The 17,038-nt window shown below is 37.8% G+C and overlaps 1 protein-coding gene across 4 annotated transcripts in view; it reads left to right on the top strand.

Annotated features, from left to right (window-relative positions):
• The window catches only part of BICD1 (BICD cargo adaptor 1), a 263,123-nt gene that overhangs the window by 171,064 nt on the left and 75,021 nt on the right, over positions 1-17,038 (top strand). For all 4 annotated transcript variants that reach the window (XM_055394848.2, XM_055394853.2, XM_055394850.2 and 1 more), the window contains exon 3: positions 16,376-16,528. In XM_055394848.2, coding sequence (XP_055250823.1) covers positions 16,376-16,528 — 153 coding nt within the window. The remainder of the gene's footprint in view (positions 1-16,375; positions 16,529-17,038) is intronic.

The following is a 17,038-nucleotide window of genomic DNA, read 5'->3' as shown; positions in this document are numbered from 1 at the left end:
ATGCACTCAGCTTTGTTTATGGTGCAGTTCTCACATCCATACATGACTACTGGAAAAACAATAGCTTTGACTAGATGGACCTTTGTCAGCAAAGTAATGTCTCTGCTTTTTAATATGCTGTCTATGTTGGTCATAGCTTTTCTTCCAAGGAGCAAATGTCTTTTAATTTCATGGCTGCAGTCACCATTTGCAGTGATTTTGGAGCCCAAGAAAATAAAGTCTCTCACTGTTTCCATTGTTTCCCCATCTATTTGCCATGAAGTGATGGGACTGGACGCCATGATCTTATTTTTTGAATGTTAAGTTTTAAGTCAAATTTTCACTCCTCTTTCACTTTCATCAGGAGGCTCTTTAGTTCTTCTTCACTTTCTAGCATAAGGGTGGTGTCATCTGCATATCTGAGGTTATTGGTATTTCTCCCTGCAATCTTGATTCCACCTTGAGCTTAATTCAGCTCAGCATTTCTCATGATGTACTCTTCATATAAGTTAAATAAGCAGGGTGACAATATACAGCCTTGACATACTCCTTTCCCAATTTGGAACCAGTCTGTTGTTCCATGTCCAGTTCTAACTGTTGCTTCTTGACCTGCATACAAATTTCTCAGCAGGCAGGTAAGGTGGTCTGGTATTCCCATCTCTTTAAGAATTTTCCATAGATTTTTGTGACCCAACAAATCAGAAGTAGATCTTTTTCTGGAACTCTCTTGCTTTTTTGATGATCCAATGGATGTTGGCAATTTGATCTCTGGTTCCTTTGCCTTTTCTAAATCAAGCTTGAACATCTAGAATGCATGGTTCATGTACTGTTGAAGCCTGGCTTGGAGAATTTTGAGCATTACTTTGCTAGCATGTGAGATGAGTGCTGTTTTTCATTAGTTTGAATATTCTTTGGCATTGCCTTTCTTTGGGATTGGAATGAAAAATGACCATTTCCAGTCCTGTGTCCACTGCTGATTTTTCCAAATTTGCTGGCCTGTAATTCTTGCCTTGAGAACCCCATGAACAGTATGAAAAGGCAAAAAAGACATGACACTGAAAGATGAACTCCCCAGGTCAGTAGGTGCCCAATAGGCTATTGGAGAAGAGAGGAGAAATAACTCCAGAAAGAATGAAGAGATGGAGCCAAGGTGAAAACATCGCCCAACTGTGAATATGACTGGTGATGGAAGTAAAGTCTGATGCTGTAAAATTGGTACCTGGAACATTAGGTCCAGGAATCAAGGTAAATTGGAAGTGGTGAAACGTGAAATGGTAAGAGTGAACATCGACATTTTAGTGAACTAAAATGGACTGTAATGGGTGAATTTAATTCAGATGACCATTATATCTACTCCTGTGGGCAAGAATCCCTTAGAAAAAATGGAGTAGCCCTCATAGTCAACAAAGAGTCCAAAATGCAGTACTTGGGTGCAATCTCAAACACGACAGAATGATCTCTGTTTGTTTCCAAGGCAAACCATTCAATAACACAGTAATCCAAGTCTATGCCCCAACCACTAATGTCTATAAAGACATACAAGACGTTCTAGAACTAACATCCAGAAAAGATGTCCTTTTCATTAGAGGGGACTGGCATGCAAAAGTAGGAAGTCAAGAGATACCTGTAATAACAGGCAAGTTTGGCCTTGGAATACAAAATGAAGAAGAGCAAAGGCTAACAGAGTTTTACCAAGAGAACGCACTGGAAATCGTAAACACCCTCTTCCAACAGCACTAGAGAAGACTCTGCACATGGACATCACCAGATGGTCAATATCGAAATCAGGTTGATTATATTCTTTGCAGCCAAAGATGGAGAAGCTCTATACAATCAGCAAAAACAATACTGGGAGATGACTGTGACTCAGATCATGAACTCCTTATGGCCAAATTCAGACTTAAATTTAAGAAAAGAAGGGAAAACCACGAGACCATTCAGGTATGACCTAAATCAAATCCCCCGTGATTGTACAGTGGTAGTGACGAATAGTGGAGAAGGCAATGGCAAGCCACTCCAGTACTCTTGCCTAGAAAATCCCATGGATGGAGAAGCCTGGTAGGCTGCAGTCTGTGGGGTCGCTAAGGGTCGGACACGACTGAGCGACTTCACTTTCACTTTTCACTTTCACACATTGGAGAAGGAAATGGCAACCCACTCCAGTGTTCTTGCCTGGAGAATCCCAGGGACGGGGGACCCTGGTGGGCTTCTGTCTATGGGGTCACACGGAGTCGGACACGACTGAAGTGACGCAGCAGCAGTACAAATAGATTCAAAGGATTAGGTCTGATAAACAGAGTGCCTGAAGAACTATGGACAGAGGTCCGTGACATTGTACAGGAGGCAGTGATCAAGATCATTCCCAAGGAAAAAAAAAAAAAAACCATAAGGGGTCCCCATAAAATATGAGACTCCCCAGAAGCCAGATAGTCAAAGCTTATGTACCATCCTGAGCTCAGAAGGAAGAATTTGGTGTCTGGAACTTCAAAGGGGAGGAAGATAATTCACAGAAGATTAGAAGAGCAAATGTTTGATGAACAAATGTTTGTTGCACCATGCAGACAAGTCATTCTGGTACAAAAAGTTATATCTGATAATAGCTGTCTTCCTGGTTTAAACCCTCATTCTAAATTCTTTTAAACAAGTAAGAGAGAGATTAAAAGCTCTTCCTAATTCCACTGGATTCCAACTGTTTTCAGCTCAAAATATCCACGTTCCAAAGTGGCATGTACTAGGATGATTTATTCCACTCTCCCTCAGCTTTGATCAGCTAAAGAACTGGTACAGCAGGAGAGAGGAAACAGGCAGACAGAAGTCTGAGACTTCCGGACGCAGCTCCAGGACCCTTTCTTAATACCACTGGATGTGTTTTGTGTTCAGGTTGTGAACCACTAAGATACACACAAGATACCTGTTTTCATATAATTTTACAGAAGTCTTTTATACCCAGCTGCTCATAGATAGCTAAAATTAGACAATATAACCTATGGAGCCCTACTAATCATCAGCTTATAAATTTTCTATAAGTAATGGAGACAAACTAGTAGAGTGTGTGTCAAGGGAGTTTCAGGTTTAAGCAGCACGTTATGAGTCACTGGTAAGTCACTAATTAGGGGCCAGGGTTAGTCACAGATGTCTGGGGTCTCTGAAGATGAGCAAAGAGTGACCTTTAATTACTGATTAACCCCAACCTTACACAAAAGCCCATTTTCTTTCCCAGTATTGCTTCCCTCTCACTCTGTCCTTATCAGTTTTAAATTTTACTACCTAGGTCTTCACCTGTCTCTCAAGTTATCACACCTGCCATAGCAAAATTCCTTTCTCTATGTTTTTCTAAAGTTCAGTTTCCACTTATTTCAAAACAAAAGGAAAAGCCAGTACCAGGAAGATATTGGTAAGGGGACATCTTTTTGAAAGGTTAATGTAAATTGTAATGGTAGCAAATTGATCACCTTTGATAATTACCTAAAAAAATATATCTCGAATTTCTTAGACTTTTAATATAAATGTTGAAAAGCAGAATGCCAGGCATCTTAAGATACTTCAGGATTTGGAACTTACATTTTAATAAGCACATATACAACTGAATTCCTGTAGTATTAGTTAGCCTATAGTAGTCACATGCCCAGAATACTGAAAGCCTTCAGAAGGGAAAGATTCTGGAGACACTATAACAGTCAGGGTCAAAGTTATGGCTTTGCTTTAGTAGTCAGAGATTTTACTCTGAAACTTCATAGATAATGAATGTTCAAAACGAGCACCTCTTGCTACTATTACATCATTATCTCCAGAGTCAGTTCTTTGCAAGAATTTATGTGTTGAAAATAATAAAATAATTTATTTTTCAGAAATAGTATCCACTAACTCATTATAAAATGGAGCAAATTTGCTGAGGCATTTGTATTTCTATTCATTCCTTATTTCATAGAGAGAAGGAACCTAAAACCTAGACAGTTTACAGTAATCTGGTTCATAATAGCCATCATAAGCCATTCAAGCAACAGTTCACTTAATAAGCCATTTTGAGGCTGGAACTTGTGCAGGGGCCCCAGGTTCAGTCCCTGTCAGAGAACTAGATCCCACATGCCACAACTAGGAGTTCACATGTCAAAGCTAAAGATACCGCATGCAACTAAGACCCCAGCGCAGCCAAATAAAAAAACATCATTTTTAAAAAGAAGAAAGCAGAGTTTAATGGTTCAAAACACATGTTCTAGAGCTAGATTGAACTCCTGACTCTGCACTTATTCTTGAACTTGGAGGAAATTGTTATATAACCTACCCATGCCTCCATTAGCCTAGCTGTAAAATGGGATTATAATGGGCTCTACTTCATAGAGTTGTTATGGAGACTAAAAGTTTTAAAAGAGTTTTATATTTCTGAAGTGCTTAGAATGGTCTTGGCACATTGTAAAACATTATGTAAGTGCTTATTAAATAAATTCTAGCTTGTAACTGAAGAATGCTATATGAGATACGGATTCTAGTGATATGTATGTATGTCACTAGACATGTGTGTGATATATATGTACATGTATACCACATATACATATATACAAATAATTTTATCATGATTAGTCCATTATATAATTATGTTAACCATGTTCATTCTCATGTGGGAACAAGTTGGCTTTGTAGATACAGTTTGAAATAAGCAAAATGTAAAGAAACTCTGCAAATATATATAAGATACTAAAAACAGAAGGTTGGAGGGATGGAACAAGTTGAGAGTGAGATTTTTATTCATTGCATATATTTTTTATAATTTCTGGGTCTGAGATCAGTATCTCCTCATTTTAAATTATTCATATGATGAGCTAGAAGCATATCTACATGTTGATGGGGTTTTTTTTGAAGAATCTTCAAATGGTTATTGATAAAGAACATTCTGAAGAATTTCCAACACTGTTATATAAAAGCGTTTGATCTTTTAAAAAAATTACCTCTTAATAAGGATGTAGGATGGCTCATTACAATTTACAAAGTGCTTTTAGAAATATTTTCTCATTATTTCTGACTACTCTGGAGTAGAGTAGAAAGCTATTTTTATGTTTTTAGAGTTAAGAAAATTGAAAGTCCTGGAAATTTTTTGGTGTAAGCTAGCATTCAAATCTAGGTCCAGAGCTATTTTTACTCTACCACCCACTTCTTTGTAAAATAGTTGTTTTTCTGAAGGTGTTATTTTCATACTATTCTATATATTGAAAACTTCATTTGAGTAACTATATTCACTATTAGTTTAAACTTTCTTCTTTATTACCAATGTTTGGGTTATTTGTTTCCTGGGTAATAAAGGTACTTTATAATGGCTCAGAGAGCAAGAATTGACTGCAATGCAGGAGACCCAGGTTTGATCCCTGGATTGGGAAGATCCCTGGAGAAGGAATTGGCAACTCACTCTAGTATTCTTGCTAGAGAATCCCACGAACAGAGGCACCTGGTGACCTATAGTCCACTGGGTCGCAAATTGTCAAACTGACTGAGTGACCAAACATGTGTGTGCACGCACGCACACACACACATATTAACAAAAATAAGCAAGTAAATCAGACCAGTCAGATACCCTGTAAAATTTCAGAACTATCTGGATGAATCAATCAGCCTCTACATATACTTAAGGAATAAATAAAAATAGTGTCTCTAATCTCACTGGAAAAGACTCTGATGCTGGGAGGGATTGGGGGTAGGAGGAGAAGGGGATGACAAAGAATGAGATGGCTGGATGGCATCACCGACTTGATGGACATGAGTTTGAGTGGACTCCAGGAGTTGGTGATGGACAGGGAGGCCTGGCGTGCTGTGATTCATGGGGTCGCAAAAAGTCGGACATGACTGAGCGACTGAACTGAACTGAACTGAATAACCTTCAGCCCCCTGAGGGGTTAGCTTGTATCTTTCAATCAAGTTATAAATTGTATCAATACCTCCCTTTCTGTCAGGGTTTTATCCCCCTGATACTTATCTCATATTTTGTCATTTTTCAATCCCTTCTTCTTTTTATTCCTCTATTTTTTTCTTTATTTCAGTGTTCACTGTTATTTTTAAAAATTGTTTTATTTTTTTAAATTTAAAAAAAAATTTATTTATTTTAATTGGAGGCTAATTACTTTACATTATTGTATTGGTTTTTAAAAATTGTTTTAAATACATACCATTACTTCGACTTTTGTTCACTTCTTTCCTTTTCATGGTCTTTCTTCTCATTAAAAATCTTTATATAGGGTGTTCCCTTGGAAATGGAAACTAAAATTAATTATTATAATCAATGATTTTGAATTGATGCTATTCTTTATAGCAAGGTCACAAGAAAGTCTGTGAAGCTGAGGTGAAATAGGTGAGGTGCGAGAGATTGAACTATCTCTGGAATATTTGTCAATTGAGCCTTGATGTTTATTGCACAATCTAAATTTCAAATCTGTTTAGTGTAAATTTCCCTTTTCCATTTAATAAATTATTACAGTAATCATATAATCAGGGCAGCTTGGATATTCATAGTTATAAGGAGATACTATCAGAAAAGAAAACCGTCATGCCATCATTCATTATGATGTTTTGCATCGTTAAATTTTAAAAAAGAGAATTTTTAAAAAGAAAAACCAAAGAAGTAAGAAAGAGTTAACTAGACTATTTTGGGAAATGATCATGGTTTCCTGACTTCAATTTTGATTATGGAAAGAAGAAAAGACTCCAGTATTTTATTATCTGCAAAAGCTCATTCCAAAATAAATCAGTATGTCCTGTTACAATACCCACCTCTCAAAGCCACACTTTTCACTGATTAAAAAGTAACTTACAGTCCCTTGAGTGAACTTTAAATGAGCATACTACCGTGTGAAACGTAGTATCTCTGTTACTGGATCTGATATGTACTGGACACTGCCAGCACAATTTGCTGATATCATGTGGAGTATTCATGCTGCAGAAAAACTCTGTTACTGAAAGAATGTGGAGGGTCTGGCTGCTCACCTCTCAAAAGCCAATAAACAGTCCAAATTGGTGGAAAGGAAAGTTTGCTTTATTTCAGATGCCTACAGGTGGTGTAGGGAGGAGGAGGGACATCTGTCCAAAGGCTGATTTCCCCCCAGTGGCAGCCACTGGGGCAAGAGCTTTTATAGACAGAAGGAGGGGACATATGCAGAAACAGCACAGTCAGTTCTGACAGTCATCTTCAAATTGATCATCTGTGGCTTGACCAGCATGATCTTGGTTGTTTTAGGTACAGTTAATCTTCAGTTTCAGGTCCATTTGTTTCCATTTCTCTCAGGTCAGTTCTCAGAATTGCAGCAGCTTATGTCGTGGGTACAGTCTATTTTTTATATAGTTAACTTCTTCCCTCTGGTGTTTTAGTATGTATAAGACAGCTCACAGGATATGGCTCAGAATATTATCTATAACCCTTGAGAAAGAACTAAAGGTCTTTGACTATGCTTAGTGACTACATTATTATTTGGTCTCCTTTGACTGTTTTCCTTTGTTTCTGTACTTTTCATTTCTCTGATTAAACTTATTCTTTGACTAAAGTTTTCTACAGACAAAAGGCAGGCAAAGGACATGGGGAGGGAGGGGTAAGGACTGCACTGTTTTGTATCAGCTTTGCAAAAAAAAGATATTTTATCAGCAGTAAAAAATTTTATAGTCTCTCAAAATACTATAAGCAAATAGAAAGTAGATTAGTGGTTGCCTTGGGCTAGAGGGGATGGGAGTGGCGATAGCTAAAATACATGGAATTTTTTTTTCATTTTACCTCACTGTACAGCTTTTTGTGATCTGAGTTCCTTGACTGAGGCTTGAACCCGTGCCCTCAGCAGTGAAAGCACAGAGTCCTCAGCACTGGAACTGCCAGGGAAGTCCCTGGAATTTGTTTTTTGCGGTGATGAATATGTTCTAAAATTGAGTGTGGTTATGGTCACAACTCTGTGACTATATTAAAAACTATTGAATTGTATGCTTTAAATGAATGAATTTTAGGTTTGTGAATTACATCTTTAATAAAGTTGATACCAAAAGAATTTTTACACAAAAAGTTCTCCTGTAAAACACATCTTCAACTCAATTAAGATGCAATGTAAATGTTTATTAAGCTATCAGATTAATATCTGTATTATTTTAATGTCCTTTTATACAAGTAAAAGAAGGGAAAAATGGTAAATCAGGGTATAAGAAAATCAGTCATTCCTTATTTATTTTGTGCCATCTCAAATGTTTATGTTGCTGTCAAGATTTTGCTTAAGAAGAATGTTTGAAATGAGGCATTGAAATGTGAACTACTTGTGAGATGGCTGTTCCTTAACTTCTAATGGAGGCTGATATCCCGTGGGAAAGATGCTGATATTGCTTCAAATTGAGTCTAGGATAGATAACTCTTCATGATGTCACTTTCTTCAGAACAAGATTTGCAGGTACTTTCAAAGTGAGGATTAAAGAGTCTTGCTTTGTTCTAGCTATATTACTCTTGTATACCTGATCATCTTGTCTCACCCCTTTTCATACCTATTCACTCCTCTCCTTTTAATCTTATTCCATTATTTAAATCTGATGATCCATTCAGTGCTTGGCAATTGGAAGGAATCTGGAGTTGTGCTGTAAAGAGCTTGGTGGTTTACCCCACTCAACTGTATAGGTACTATCGTTTTCCACTGTCTTAGTGTAACATTTTTCAATGACTTGGTCTATGGATTGATCAAAATGCTCCTTTTAAAAGGCAAAGATCTTGTGGTCAAAAAAATTTAGCAAATGCTACATACCACATCTTACTCTTACAAAGTCTCAATGCATGCTAGCATATTAAGGGCTCTGAGAAGTCTAGCAGAAAACTAGTGAAGGACATCTGGTCCTTCTGACATCTAGTGAAGGAAAAATAACCAATACCCAGAAAACAAATAAATAGTGATAAACACTTTTCAGACCATTAAGACAGGGTTATGTGAGTGTGACTGGGCAGCTGTTGGGTACTTTAGATTCAATGGTCATCTCTTGTGGAGATGACATTTGAGATCCTAATAAAGAGACCAAAAAAAGTGTGAACAAAGAAGGAAATCCAAGCAGAGGAGACACCTGGTGCAAGGACTCTAAAGCAGGACCCAGCTTGAGATGGTTAGGAAATCAGAATCTCAGGAAGCAGAGGCATGATGTGTTTGTTGGAGAAAGCTATAGGATGAGCACTTTAAGTAAGGCAAGGATCAGGTCCAGTAGGGTTCTGTTAGCCCTGGTGGAGATTTGAGAGTCATCATCATATCAGTGGTATATTTAAAGCCAGAGCCTTGGATGAGGTTACCTTTGGAGAGTAGCCAGAAAAGGGAGGGGCTCACTATAGATTTGGTACACTGGCCAGTAGAGAGGTTGAGCTGAGAAGGAGGAGAGCAAGTCAGAAAGGACTGCAAAGAAACTCTAACAGTAAGGTTAGAGTTTAGATGTCTGAAAAGCCAATAGCATAAAGAGTTTCAGAAAGGAGGGAGTGGTAAACGCTGCTGAAGAAGTGGGGTGAGAGGAAAACACAGGCATGGCCACCAAATCCAGTGGCAACATGGAGGTTATTGATGACTTTGACAAGAGCAGATGCAGTGTTCATTGGAATGGATTGAAAAAAAACAATCATGACTATAGAAATTGCAATATGGATGTAAAAGTTAGAGTTTGTTTTAGACTGGATTTACTGTCTTTAAACTGTGTCCAGCAGATTAGAAGAAAGTATTGAGAATGGGAATATGAACCATACCTCCTTATCTTTTGTCCCACCCCCAACCCAAGTAAACATGAGGCAAGATTCTCAGGAAAGAGGAGACTGATAGTAAGAAGAGAGAAGTTGGAAACTTACCACACCGTGGATATGAATGTGAATGACCAATAAACAATGGCAATGGCAAGCCACTCCAGTACTCTTGCCTGGAAAATCCCATGGACAGAGGAGCCTGGTAGGTTGCAGTCCATGGGGTCGCTACGAGTCAGACATGACTGAGCGACTTCACTTTCACTTTTCACTTTCACACATTGGAGAAGGAAATGGCAACCCATCCCAGGGACGGGGGAGCCTGGTGGGCTGCCATCTATGGGGTCACACAGAGTCAGACACGACTGAAGTGACTTAGCAGCAGCAGCAACAGCATGGCTTGTTTGAGAGATTCAGAACTGGTTTGTTTTTTTAATCCACCACTCATACCAGGCACCGTTCTGATCCACCTAGCAGATGGAGGTTACTCCCCTGGAGGTTATTCCCCTGACAGGAAAAGAAACAGGCACAGAGAATTAGTAACCTTGACTAAACTTCCTGTGTTGAAACAGAGGTTTGAACTCAAGGAAGTTTGGTTCAGAGTCAGAGCTCTTCACCACCACATCCCACTACCTTTTCATGAGTTGTAATTGAAACCACAGGGCATGGATTTGTATTTTGTCCAGTTTTGTTCTTTGGGCATAGCAAGGCAGAAAGTTGGGTTCTGTGATCAAGAGAGAGAGATGCAAGGGAGTAAAATGTGTTTGCAAGACAGTATGTGATGATAGTGGAATCAGACCTGGGTAAAGAAGGAAGGAAAGACACAGAGTTGCAGATAATGAGAACATTGGAGATCCAAGCATAACAAACTTTGATGGAAGAATGTCTTTCCTCTGGGGAGAACTGGAGATGATTTAGAAAAATAGGAAATAAGTTATTCGTTAAATGGGACAGAGAACAAATCACCTGAGCTGAGGACATGAGCGGTCAGGCAAGAAGAACTGTCATCCACTCCTCTCACCAGCAAGAGTTAATTTTTGGCCAAAAGAAGGAAAATAAATATTAAGGTCTTGAAGTGCCAAAACTCCCCATCAGCAGCAACTCTATGGGAGAGAAGTAAGAAAGTCAGTGCTGCATATCCCATTCTTTCTCCTCTCCAGTTGTCTTCCCTCACTCCACTCACAGATCCAGAAATTCCTGGTTTGACTTCCCAAATTAATATTATGTGTGATTATTAAGAAGACACGTCTTTAACTCCCATGTTCACTTTGTTGTAAACTTTTTTCCTTTCTTACAGTTCTGTTATCCTTATTAGGCTGTTTTTTTCGCTCTACTCTTCTTCCTCTTTCATTAATTATTACATCAGTCAGGGACCAAGTTCTGTTCATGCGGAGAGGTTCCTCAATATTCCTTATCCTCTTCCTCATGCTGACTTTTAGGGGATGGCTTAGCTTGTTCTCCTGTCCACCATCCCACCTCTCAGAGTGACTTTTCAAAACGTGTGTCTCGTGACTACATGACTACTTTATTTAAAGGACTTTAATGGTTACCCAAATTCCTTTGTTTAATATAGAATTTCCTGCAAAATCTATCTCATTACTTTGCATCAGCCACACCAAACTGCCCTATTTCCTAAACCACAGCCTAGTAAAATTCTTGAAAGATTCCAAGTAATGGAAATACTTTGGTTCCTCCTACTACCTCATAGGTTAACCTCACTGGATGGTAATTTAACATTTTATTCTATGAAATAACACCAAATGTAGACATAAACTGAAAATAACGAGCTTTTTCTAGATTTTCTTGAATTTCTCTCTTCTCTTTCTCTCCGTCAGTGCTCCAGCTTCACTGGCGCCCTAAGGAATTGCTTAGTCTGGCTATTGGCTATTTTAGTGTTGTCCTCAACACAAATAGTACTCCCCTTTTGGCCAAAATTTTACTTCCAACTGGAAAAGTTCATCCACCTCTTTACCCATTTAGTCAACTCTACTTGTCCTTCAGGGTTCTAGTCAAATATTATGTCCATTATAAAGCTACCCCTGACTCATCCAGGAGTAATTAGAAATAATAATAATTGCTCTCAGCCTTTAGATGTGAATGTCTCTCTGTAGAAGCACATATTCCACTGTTAGGGAAATTTTCTGTGTGCCGGGCATCTCTGCTCATTTCCCCATATTATATCATTAAATTCTCATAACTACCATATAACATTAAGTGTTAGTATTCCCACTTTACAGATGAGTAAGCTGTCGGCAAGTACTTGTCACCTAACTCACACAAGCTATTATTAAGATCTAATATGACAATGAATATAATTAAGCTATAAAAAGCTAAGAGTTATAGACCTGGAGTGCACTATTATTGTTTATACTTTTTAATCTTTGTGTAGTAATAAGTGCTTATATTTTCATATCTCTGGCCAATAGTAGAGGGAATTTATTATTCCCACAAAAAGGAATCCTCTTAACGTTAATTAAAATAAAACTCACAGAATGCTGCTACACTCAAGTGCAATGCAAACTATGAGGATCATCTACCCCAAACATTTCTGGGACTCCCCTTGTCCCCTGAGAAGAGGCTAGGACTCAGGTCTTTGGAGGTGAAAGCCTAGAGTATTCCCTGGTTATGCCATTTTCTCTTCTTTCTCATGCTTTATTTTCCTTACTCTAATTATTCTTGATAAGGGTTTTTAGTAGAGCTCAGCATCATCTTATCCCAGAAAGAAAAAAAAAAAAATTGTCAGTGATGAGCGGATGATGAGTATGTAAAACTCTAACATAGCAAATTTTTAAATTTGCTGTGGAAGCATTGCCCCAAAATTTAACCTTTGGCAATTCAAAAAAACATGAGTTTCTAGCAAAATAAATGAGATCAGTTTTCTTCCTCTGGGTCTTATGTCTGTTTTATTGCTAGAAAGTCTTTGAATTTAACCAGTCTCCACGCCAAGCTCTTCCTTTTCCTTAGTTAACATCAGAAGTTTTCATTAGCTGTTTTATGAGTTATTTGTTGGTGACCCTTATTAGCTTTGTCAGGGCCTTAAATTTGTCCTTACATTTACTGTCTTACTATATAAGATTTTATGGTTAATTCTGAGTTTATATGAGCTAGATTTCCTGGGCATTATATTTACATTGTATATAGTCACATTTTACAGAATCTGTTATATAATAACATTTTTGTCTATAATTTTATGTAAATGGCATCTAGTTTGTTAGCTTCCTCATATGTTCATGCACATAAATGAGGAAAACTAAATAACTATAAATCACTCAGTTAATTGTAGACCTTTAAAGATATAGAAAAATATTATTTAAGATTTCCTATTTCTACAAAATAAAAGAATTTAATAAAATATTGTAATTTGGCTTTACCGCCAAACTCTACTGGTTTTCATTCTATACTTATTGAGCATATATGCTTAAAGTATTTTTCAAGGAGCAGGGAATAAAGTAATGTTTCTGCCTCCAAATAGCTGGACAGTATGTTGAAGAATTGTAACAAGTCAAGGCATTTCACATATTTAGGTATGTTTATTTGAAAATGTGTTTTCTCGCTTTGTTCCCTGCTCTCAGAACCCAGAAAAAAACCATAATCCCTACGATAATATTTTTTGGATCTTGTTTTCAGCTATTTGTAAACCTGTTTATTCCACGGTTATAAAGACCTAAAATATGTCAGGTATTAGGGACACATGAGCAACACTATAGAAAAGATTGATTGTATTCAGATATTAAAAATGTAAATGGTATGTAAATTACTAATTTCAAGTAATGTTTAGTGCTGTTCTTTCAACAGTTATTTTTTCAGTATCTATTCTATACTCAAATTCTGATTTATAAGGGAAATTATATAGGAATATGGGAGACTAAAGGGCAGGGGTGGGGGAGTTGTTCAGGGAAGCCCTCTCTGAGGAAATAACATTTGAACTGAGACCTAAATGACGAATAGAAGCAGAAGAGTTTCCTAACTTGGGTCAAGGGAATCTGTGGATCAAATGCAGAAGACCTGTAAACTTGGAGGGAAAAATTATTACATCTCCTTTTTCTCTAGATTCAGACTAAAATTTAACGGTTTCTTCTGTTTGAATGTAGGCAACAAACTTCGGTAGCATTAGCAACACCATTACTTTGTGTATTTTCATATCACATCATATTGCAGGATCTTTAAATATTATCATTCCGTTCCGTTCCGTCGCTCAGTCGTGTCAGACTCTTTGCGACCCCGTGGACTGTAGCCTACCAGGCTTCTCTGTCCATGGGATTCTCCAGGCAAGAATACTGGAGTGGGTTACCGTTTCCTTCTCCAGGGGATTTTCCCAACCCAGGGATCGAACCCAGGTCTCCCACATTGGAGGCAGACGCTTTAACCTCTGAGCCACCAGGGAAGCCCAAATTTCATCATTACTTTGAAAATATATTTCTTAGATCTACCACTAGATCTGATTATACATTCCATTAATAAAGAGTCACATGTGTTAGTGTGTCAGTTATGTGTTACTAATCACCCCAAATTTAAGGGCTTAAAATAATACCCCATGATTCTGTAGATCAGATATTCAAGCTGTACTCAGCTGGGCAGTTCTTACCAACTAGCCTGGGGTCACTCATGTGGCAACCATCATCTGGCAGCCATCTGAGCTGAAGAATTCAAGGTGTCTCACTCCCGGCAACTGATCCTGACTGTTTGCTGGGCCACATGCTCCAGCAGGCTAACCTGGGCTTCTTCATGTGGTGGTGGAGTTCCAAGAGAGAAAGAACAATAGCTTCAAGGCCTCTTAAGGCTAAGGCTTCCACTGCATTCTGTCGTGAATAAAGGGTTGACTTGAAAGGAGACTCTACTGCGTGTGACCACAGGAAAGTATGATTAATTGAGGGCCACTGCAATAAATAATCTGGGGCTTCCCTGGTGGCTCAGATGGTAAAGAATCTGACTGTAATGCAGGAGACCCAGGTTCCATCCCTGGGTCAGGAAGATACCCTAGAGAAGGGAATCGCTATCCACTCCATATTCTTATCTGGAGAATTCCATGGACAGAGGAGCCTGGTGGGCTACAGTCCATGGGGTTGCAAAGAGTCATACATGACTGAGCAACTGACACTTTCTTTTTACCATAAGTAATCTACCTGATTACCGTATCATAATTTTATGAAATATTATGTTAACTTAGTTTTAACATAGTCAGTGTCCTTTATATTCTTGTCTTTTATGCTGTAAGGGAAGAAAATTTCCTTCTATCCTCTTAGATTCTGTGACTGGGATGAAGAATTAAACTGACATAAAACCGATTAACAAGAAAAAAAGCATATAAATTTATTGAATTTTTTATAAGTACATGGGAGCCTTCAAAAGGAAAATGAAGACCAGAAATCATTAGATCCAAAAACTTATATACGTTTTTTGCACAAAGAATGATAAATTGTGGGGATATGAGAAAACAAAGGAGCTTGGACTGGAGGTAGTATATCATGGGACAGTGACTAGGAACTAAATAGAGGGAACTAACGGAAGATCATTTTAGTAGGTCTGTTTGCATAGGTCCATTTTGGCACTGACTCCCAGTCTCTGGCGAAAAAAATGTTCTCTTCCAGTACAAGGACGCTCCTTTCCAAAGGAAATTTCATGTCCAGCTTTTATGTAGAAAGGGGGAGGGCAGAGAGCCCTTCCTGAATCTGCTGTCTGTCAAATGCCTTCAGCTCAAAATAATAATATACCAAAGTGCCATATTTTGGCATTGGAGGATCTGAACTCTTTCAGTACCCTTTAAGATATTCTGAGAAGTGGTTTATCAGCTTTACCACATTGTCAAAGAGGCTCATGGTACCTTGATCTGGAGGCAGGGAGTCTGGGAGGGGGATTGCAAAAGTCTTAAGGCAGGAATGAGCTGCCAAGTTCAACATCTTGTGGGAGCAGAAAGAAGTTTCTGTGGCTGAAGCCAGGGTAGCTGAAGCAAGGCAGAATTAGGCCATGTGGCTTTAGTTGGAAGATCTTGAAACTTGTAGAAGGACTCTCCCATCAGAGTTTGGAAAAATGGTATTTTATGCATGTGTATGTGTGTGTATGTGTGCGCGCGCGCGCATGTTCAGTCGTGTCTGACTCTTTGCAACCCAGTGGACTGTAGACTGCCAGGTTCCTTTCAAGAATACTGGAGTGGGTTGCCATTTCCCATTCCAGGGGATCTTCACCACCCAAGGATCAAAGCATATCTCCTGCATTGACCAGTGGATTCTTTACCACTGTGCCACTTGGGAAGCATATTAATCTATAATTTTCTAAATATATTGTGGCTATATTTCCATTTTAGTACATAAAACTACTACTCATTCCTTTTTCTCATTATTTTAAATAATTTTATATTGTTCCACTAAAGGATGCATGATCATTTCATTGTTTCCCATTATTAGCAAATGTTTAGACTTTTCCTATTCTTTATGTAAATATGCATGACTGTATTTTTCTTTTTGTTTACTTCTAAGGAAGTATGCTTAAGAATGACTTTAGAATTGCTAGGTTATGTGTATGTGCTTGTAAAGTTTGACAGATTTTAAATTGTTACTCAAAAAAAGATGGTACCGGTACCAATTTACACTCCATGAGATATTTTTATTATTATTAACTACCAAGACTTTATCTATACTTATTAGAATCTATTATAAGAAACTTTTGTATTTACTGTTTATTCTCTTGTTTCAGAACAATGAGATGGGGGAGCTACAAAGAATACGAATGAAGGATGAAATCAGAGAATATAAATTCCGAGAGGCCCGTCTCCTTCAGGACTACACTGAACTAGAGGAGGAAAACATCACGCTGCAGAAACTGGTGTCCACATTAAAACAGAACCAGGTGAGGTTTAAGATTTTTGGTTGCACTCCAAATGGATTCACACCTTCTGAAATCTTAAATCTTCTTCCTTCTTAATCTTAAATCTTGAACCTTCTTAAATCTCTATACTAAAATTCTGATATATAAAGGAAATCATATAGGAATATGGGAGACTTTATCAGAAAATAAACTGTTGAAATTTGCCTCAATCTCCCAACATTAATTATGTGCTGAAATTTCCCAACCCTCCTATTTCAGCTAAAATTTAAAGGGCAAACTTAGAAGTACTGTAATTACCAAAAAAACTTTATTGGATAGAAAAAAATTTACTTTATTCTTTTGTTATATGTTAATTTATTTCTGGAGTAAGCTAAATGTGTTGTGATTAATCTAACCTGATGACTTATTAAAAGCCTTATTATAAACTTGTAATACAAGCTTAAAGTTTCCCTGCAATCTCTCTATCTCCTTCACTCTTTCTCTCGTAAATTGTTTTCAAATCATGCAAGGAAGGGTATTATGAAACATAAA

Source organism: Moschus berezovskii, chromosome 6, assembly GCF_049115385.1.
Source record: "Moschus berezovskii isolate FMDL1 chromosome 6, NW_MosBer_1.0, whole genome shotgun sequence".
NCBI lineage: Eukaryota > Metazoa > Chordata > Mammalia > Artiodactyla > Moschidae > Moschus > Moschus berezovskii.
This window is presented reverse-complemented; position numbering and strand designations above follow the sequence as displayed.